The sequence below is a fragment of the Vanacampus margaritifer genome, chromosome 10 (assembly GCF_051991255.1).
Source record: "Vanacampus margaritifer isolate UIUO_Vmar chromosome 10, RoL_Vmar_1.0, whole genome shotgun sequence".
Lineage (NCBI taxonomy): Eukaryota > Metazoa > Chordata > Actinopteri > Syngnathiformes > Syngnathidae > Vanacampus > Vanacampus margaritifer.
The window spans coordinates 8,482,985-8,491,172 of NC_135441.1; the positions used below are offsets into that span (position 1 = coordinate 8,482,985).

The following is an 8,188-nucleotide window of genomic DNA, read 5'->3' on the forward strand; positions in this document are numbered from 1 at the left end:
TTGTTCTCTAGTCTGTGCTTCATATTGATTTTCTTTTTTAATGCAATGATGATGGCTGAATTTGCCTGTTCCCTGTTCCAATACATAGGCCAGAGGAAGAGTAAAGAGCAGCAACCCGCAGCCAGCCTCACTTCAGCTTGTCCCTCACTAAATGCATAGTAGCACAGGGCAACAGCACTTTCTATTGGTAGAATTACAGTACTACATCAGAGGAGTGCCTGTCTTTAATATAATCAGATACTTTTAACTTGCACTTGAAGTTTCCATAATCAGGCAATAGTGTAATTAACATTCATAATTGTAATATTGTCATTGTATAGTTTTGTTGATCACATAAAACAACAAGTAAAAGCACGATGTGAGGCAGAGAGGATTTCGCCTGACATAGATGGGCTACCATTTTCATTTACCAACTTTTTTTTTTTTCATGTAAAGCAAATATTATGTCTTTAGTTGCTGAAAAACACAACACAGTCCATCTCACTGCGCATGTTCATTTCATAAGGCAAGTATGCTGCATTCTAAAATTTTGCTCCAAATAAAAGCCAACAAGGAATATTACGTATAAATAAAGTAAGTTTTTTTAATCCCTCAAATCTAAACTATTGCCAACACCAAAAATACAATTTTACCAGTTTTAAATGTCAGGCTGATAATTTAATGGCAAATACATTGGTTTCATTTGTCTCATAAAGGTGTAAATATGAATTATCAGCGCCTCACTGCACACCAGCCCAGTGGATTGCCATTAGCCATGTACAAAACGAACGCCATCCACGTAATGATGAAGAAAAGTAAAAACAGGATGAAAAGCACAGCTGGCAGATGTCATGCATGCTCTTGGCCAGCAGAGGTCGTTGAAGAACATTTGACTCAGCAGATCCAAGCGAGCAGTGTGAGTAGTCTCAAATTCCCTGAGTTTTGTCCGACTTTTCTTTCCCTCTCACTCTCAAGGAGGGATGGAGCTAGAAAGCTGAAGAGAGTAGCTGGAGCCTGCAGTGTTCCGGCAAACCTCCGAATCTGACCTCCATTCCCACCCTGAAGCCCCTTTAAAAGCCTGCGTTCGCCCTGCACAGCCTTAGGTTCCAACATCCAGCACATCATGAAGCTCTGTGTTGTGCTTTGCCTGGCACTCTTTTGGGTGGCGCTCCAACATGGTAAGTGCTCCAACATTTGCCTCAATGCAATTGATTTACATGTGTTTGTGTCATGAGGAATTGGCGGTAGCATGATAACATGGTGCTTATCACATCTGTCTCAAAGTTCTGAAGTTTGGAATTGTGATGTTGGCTCGAAAGCTCATTTTTGGTGTTGGCATGTTTCCCAAATGCTTGTTTGCTTTTCACAGCTACTTTTATTGGCTTGTTGTGAGCACATTTTGTACAATCACACATGCAGCCTGTTTTCTGAGTTTGTAGGTTTTTGACAATCCTGCCTTTGCTAGCAGCTGTCCTTCATTATTTAATGAAGAATAAAACACGTAACACTCCTCACTCTAATAAAGATTGTTTTGGTAGGTTTAGTTCATTGCTCACTGGGAATAAAATTAACAGCATTGAGCATCAAAAGTGAGAGTGAAGCTGGACACATGTGACAGGAAAAAAAATAAAAAAGATTTCAAACATCCTGCTCAGATGTTATTACAGCTGCTGCAAACTAAAAACAACAACAACAACAGAGTAGCAGCTTGGAAACCAGTGTGACCCTCTTTTTATGAATTTACAATAATGGACATTTGTCTTAAAAGAAAACTATTGTGTATCCCCCCCAATTAGCGATAACAATTCCCATGCGCCTTAATAAAAACTCAAAGGTAAAAGAATTACAGAACACATATATCCACTTGTCATGCCGTTTTGAGGTATGTTTCTGTCTAATGGAAATGTTAAGTACAGATTATGTTTTCTGACAAACTGGACAGAGTTGGCAACTTAACAACTTTGTCGCTATATTTAGTGACACCTCTAGCACACTATGTTATAATATAAACCAATCAGAAGCTTGTTTTTGAAATGTTTACATCTGTAGTACAGCTTCTCTAGGACACTAATAATTGAAACTTTGTAAGAGAAATTCTTTCCCATTCTCTCTTGATGAACAACTTCAACACTGCTCAACACTTCAGGGTCTCCATTGTCATACTTTGCACTTCATAAGGCACCACACATTCTCAATGAGAGACCGGTCTGGACTGCTGGCAGGCCAGTCTAGTCTAGTCTAATGTCTTGAGATGGGATGCCTCTGAAAAAGACATTGCTTGGAGCGCAGCATGCAGTGTGTTGCCCCAAAAACAAAAATGAAGCATACCAAAAAAGGAACACTGTCCCAACAGTGAAACATGGAAGAGGCTCTGTTTTGGGGCTGCTTTGCTACATCTGGCACAGGGTTTCTCAAATCTGTGCAAGGTACAATAGTTATGTCGACGATATTTAATGTATTTACAAACAAATGAGTAAAATCACTTTACAGGGTCTTTACGTCAGCTATCCACAAATTATTTTTTAAAGGCTCCTGCCAGCAAGCCAAGAGAAGAAAAGATTCAGGGGAGAACCGCATTAGACCAGGAGGGAAACGGGGGAAGATACGTCACCCCAAAGTGAAGGAGGGAGGTGCGAGAAGCCACAGTCTGCTGACACAGGTGTTGGAAAAGGGCCGTTTCCTGCGTCTGAGCCAGAGCACGGTTCTGGCCCCCGGGAATAACATGGAGCTTCGATGCAAAGGCAGCAACATCGGGTGGTCTTACCCCACCTACCTGGACACCTTCAACGACTCTCGTCTCAGGTGATCAGCAAGCGCATTCGTGGATAGCTTTGGCTTTGGAATGTAGCTTTAAAGGGGAAGTCAACCTTAAAGATTTCTTGACAATAACATGTTATATGTGACCTCACTAGTCTATGACATTCTTATGAATATTAAATTTGTGGAATATGAGTCATGAAGCAAAATCCAGCCATTTTTATCCATCTCAGGCGGCGGCCATTTTGCCACTTACTGTCGACTGAAGATGACATCAATGTTGCTCAGGCAATTACCAATCACAGCTCACCTTCAGAAAACAGATCATCTGTGATTGGTTATAAACATATTTAGACTACTGACGCTGCATAGAATATGTTATTGTTAAGAATTGTTTTGGGGGGGGTTGACTTATAGGTATACTGGCACAATATAATGAGACCCAATACAAGAACTGTATCCGCCCCCCAAAAAATACCGCCTTTATGAAAATAAAACATAATCCGTCTAAGCTTTATGCTGGCCATTTCTGTGTACCTCAATTTGTTTTTCGGAACCATTTTAGCTGACAAAAATGTAATGGAATTTCCCAAGAGTGGATGACCTGCTTAAGCGAATGCCTCAGGCAACCTAAGCCCAGTAAGAAGGAGCCAGATGGACAGTCATGTAAAGACAAACCCCTGCATGGCATGTACCACTGACAAATTGATGTGGCTTTCTTACGGAAAGCTGTATGACCATTTTTTCGATATCCATCTCAAGGTCCAGGATATTCGTCCTTTGTCCACGGACCTCAATATAGATATCAAAACAATACTCAAATGACTTCCCATACTTTCTCTCCTTTCCACCTCCAGCATCGTACAGAGCGACAAGTATAGTCAGCTCATCCTGACGTCGCCCTCAGCTGCCGACACGGGACAGTACAGTTGCTGGGTGATCGTGTGCGACGGTCGTGAGTGCCAAAAGGACCACGAACATGTGTATGCCTCCCACATTTATTTTGCAGGTGAGTGAACATACAGCTTTTGTAATGTCAATGTGCAGCAAATCACTTTAATCAACGCCGGACTTTTCTTACAGATAAGGACAACCTCTTCGTCCCATCGGACATCCACTTCCAGATTGTATACCTGCGGCCAGACAAGCCGGCCGCGGTGCCGTGTCGCGTGACCACTCCGCAGGCCAAGGTGTCGCTGCACAGAGAAGTTCCGGCTGAGGAGATTCCTGCCAATGAGACCTTGGTGACCTATGACCCCGCTAAGGGTTTCGTCCTGCAGACCCCCGGCCTGGAGTATCAGGGGGTGTTCTACTGCAAGGCTGTGGCCAAAGGAACACCGCAGATCTCCACTAAATATCAGTTGCTCTATGTTGAGGGTAAAACTGGCTTTGCGTGTGCTTATTGAATGTCTGCTGTGAGGCAAACTGTACCTGACCATTCATTCTGCTGTCCACAGTCCCCAGTGGTCCACCATTTGTAAGCCTGAAGGCGTCTTCTGAGCTGGCGAGTGGTGGCGACAACGTTAACGTGACCTGTACTGTGATAGGGGAGCCGGACGTCGACATAAGCTTCACCTGGTCTTATCCCGGACAGGTGAGAGAGAGTCTTTCTGGAAACAACAAATGAATCAGTCAATTCACTTTTGAGGATATTATTTCATTCACTGCCATTGACGGCTATAGACGTCAAAAATTCATTTGAACTATTTCTATTAGCTTAACATTTTTTTCCACTTTGGTTAACAAGAGTATGAAAATCTAGATTTTTTTTTATTGTACATTTAGAACAGATATAAAATGTGTGATTAATCGTGAGTTAACTAGTGAAGTCATGCGATTAATTACGATTACAAATTTTAATCGCCCGACGCCCCTAATTTTTAATAATCTTTTCTCTCTTCTTTTTAATCGCGTCAGGCGATTACATTTTTTATTGTAATTAATTGCATGACTTCAATAGTTAACTCGTGATTAATCACAAATTTTATATCTGTTCTAAATGTACAATAATTTTTTTCCTATGTTTTCATACTCTTGTTAACAAAAGTGGAAAAAAATAGTTCAAATAAATTTTTTACGTCTATAGCCGTCAATGGCAGTGAATGAGTTACTTAAATTTAGAACATAATATTTAAGTTCTTCATAGCAACGTCTCCGGGAAGTGGCTTACCTGACAGGCTTATGTTTGGTTTAACCTAAAAGCAAGTAAGGCTTAAGGAGATTCAAACATTTCTACAGAGGTAGCAGCTCTAACTTCTGCAAGAAGGGTACATAAGGTGCTTAGATGTATACTATTTTGTGTTTAGGCTTTGTACACACGTAGCAGGATATTTTTAAAACTGAATATTTCCACCCTTCCCTGGTAGAAAAAAAAATCCGTCCACACTGCCTTGTTTGTTTAAAAAAACACATCCACATAAACGCACACAAAAATGGAGAAGTGCGTTTTTAAGCTCATTTAGCAGCATGCCAAGCCTCTAGGCGTCAGTAGTGAGCCAAATACTGCTCGACTTTTGACGTCACTTCTAAGGACGCACTGAAATGAAAATTTTTGGCCAAAAACAAAAACTGAAAATGAGAAACGCTTACCCGAAGACCGAAACGCCCCTCAAAAAAGTATCAACATAAAAAGCAATGTTTAATATCACTCAGATTCACCATTAGCTACAGTCCACTCCACATTTTCAACACATATTACTACAGTAATGGTTGAGAAATAAATGAGCTGGATGGATGAAAATAACCACAAGCATACAGTAAGCACACAGTGCAGTGTCATATCATTGCGTTTGTTATTCTATGATAAATAAAGTTGTCGTTAGCACACGACACAGTGCTTTTCTTGCACATTGTTGGACGTTATAATCTGGAGATAAAGCTTTACTTTTGTTAACTTTTTTGGAGTGTCGTCACTCGTCAACCTCAATTGATTTGGGTCGCTGCTGAAAACGCAGTTCTCGCTTCAGTCATGTGAAATAAATACAGATGAAGGAACTGAGTGCCGTGTTGCTTATTCAACGGGGGCTTTATTTGCATTTCAGCAGCAAACAATTTGCTATGACACTTCAGTTGCAGAATAAAAATGTTTGATCGCTGTAAGCTAGCGTGTAGCTGCCAACGCACACACTTGCCTTGTGTTGTCTTCCGCGCATACGAAGATCACGGTACTACTTTCTGTTAACACTTTGTCCCATTGCCATTATTCCTCGCCGCTATTTGAGATAGCAATGACCGAGTTAGCCTCAAGACGCTAGCTTTCGGCTACTGCTCATGAAATAACAGTGAGGGGATACGCTCACCCCAGCGTTTAATTCATACATATGCTTGCTTGCAGCAGTTTTTTTTTTTGCTTGCGTTAACCAAAACACCCTATTTCGGCCATATTTTTTCGGCTCCAATTTTATTTCGGCAAATTGTCAAAAATGCATATTTTTCTCATTTTCGGTGGAAAATTTTCAGTGGCCGAATATTCGGTGCGTCACTAGTCACTTTCACCATAAGCCACACAGGCACGGACTGATGTTTAAAATAAATAAGTAAAAATAAAAATACATGTAAACAGTCAATCAGAGTAAGTACATCAAACGGAGCATGGAGGTAAACAAAGAGGAAAAAAAAAATAGCGGTGTCAACATTAGTGCATTCATTTTGAGTTAATTTAATGCCAATATTTTTTTTAAATGCGGGATTAATGACCGTCCCTGACTTGGAAAGCCTGTACTGGGAGAATTCCAGTCGCATCGCAGCAAACATGTCCACGTCAAAATTTTGCAGTAATACATTTAATAATAATGCATATATTTGTGGAGACTGAGGTCAAGTTGTATTTTACAATTTTAATAATGTGCACAATTTCATAAGTTACTTCATGTTAAAGATTCAATAGCTCTTAATATGAAAATAAAAATGCACTGAGCTGTCATCAACGTCTTACAAATGCAATTATGCCATCTAGCGGCAGAAAAATAACCTCAACACAGTTCAATATTGCACTCGTTTTTTACAGTACAGTACATCTTTTTAACTTTAACCCAATTTCATGAGTTGCTATGAAATTACGGTATCAATTACTAAAAGATGCAGCCATATTTTTCTTAGTTTAACATTTTTTCCCACTTTTATTTTAACAAGAGTATGAAAACTTGGAAACAAATATTTAATTGTACATTTAGAACAGATATAAACTATGTGATTAATCTGAGTTAACTATTGATGTCATGCGATTAATAACGATTTAAAAATTTTAATCACCTGACACCCCTAAAAAAGCTTCACTGTTTTGTTTTTCTAAACAACTTGAGGTATGTGTGTGAGTGACGTGTGTGATTTGTTTGATGATCTTAAACATTAAAGTTGCAAAAAACAAGAATATTAGAAGGAGGTAAATACTTTTCCATGGCGCATGTGCAGTATTTTTAAAACGTATGACTGGGAAAAATTCGTTGTTGTTTTTTCAGGGCCGGCGTCCTGTTCACATCCAAACTTCATGGAGGCTGGTCAATCGAGGGCGGGGTCAAATGACACGTATCACGCAAAGCGTCCTTGACGTGGATGATATGGAGACCATCGATTTCGGAAAGTACTCCTGCAAGGCCAAGAACAAGCATGGCGAGACTCTGGTGATGACCAGCATCATGTCCAAATAGCACCTGTTCTGCTTACGTTGCTTGATTGGTAACACACAATTAGGCAAAATCATTCTGTTCTTTTTTTTAAGACTCACTATTAAAATGCTAAAAAGCTAAATGATTGAGTACATTATGAGTCAAATTAACAAGACAATACAGCTCCCCATCACCTCCAACATTACAATGCACTTATAGTTATCTGCAGCGCTTCTTCATGCTAAAAGCTTGACACTAGAAAAGACGACGGCAGCATTAAGAGCTTTGCTGTGGCCTTGTAGCCAGTCACGAGCAGAAGAATCTGCTTCAAGTTGAAAACTTCGCCAGGCTGACATTCTAACACGCTCCATATGTGGAATGTGTTACACATGCCCAGAACGTGTTTTGTTTTAGTGCTGCTTCCACCCTGACTTTCTCAACAGTGACTTTCTACAGAAAGCTCAAGACTCATTAGCAAGTCAAACAAAAATGAGTGTTTTAAAACAATGGAAATAGAAATGATAGAAGTAACCTGCTTCAACTACCAATAAACAGCAAGATATTCATGCCAAATTAAGAACAAGCATTTTTTCCCCCTATTGCTATTGCTGCCCCCCCCCCCCCCCAAAAAAAAGTTACTTTTACACTCCACTCAAAACGTTGGAGGTATTCAGCCTTCAGGTGAAATTTCAGGATGAACCTAAAACACTTTACAGGTGAACTTCTCGAAACCTTTGAATGTACAACTCCAACTGTACAATGTGCTATTTGCTGCTCTTTAACAAGAAACTGAATAGAAACATTTAAAAAATATATATATATTTTTTTCTTTTCCAAGGATGTCCACC

The 8,188-nt window shown here is 39.9% G+C and overlaps 1 protein-coding gene across 1 annotated transcript; it reads left to right on the top strand.

The window, feature by feature from the left end:
* The first annotated feature begins 698 nt into the window (after nucleotides 1-698).
* On the top strand, nucleotides 699-7,482 carry pdgfrl (platelet-derived growth factor receptor-like). Its single transcript, XM_077577728.1, has 6 exons — nucleotides 699-1,157; nucleotides 2,508-2,781; nucleotides 3,594-3,745; nucleotides 3,820-4,113; nucleotides 4,194-4,330; nucleotides 7,194-7,482. Exons 1-6 carry the CDS (start codon nucleotides 1,103-1,105, stop codon nucleotides 7,380-7,382), a joined length of 1,101 nt encoding a protein of 366 aa, XP_077433854.1. The 5' UTR covers nucleotides 699-1,102; the 3' UTR covers nucleotides 7,383-7,482.
* Nucleotides 7,483-8,188: the final 706 nt, after the last annotated feature.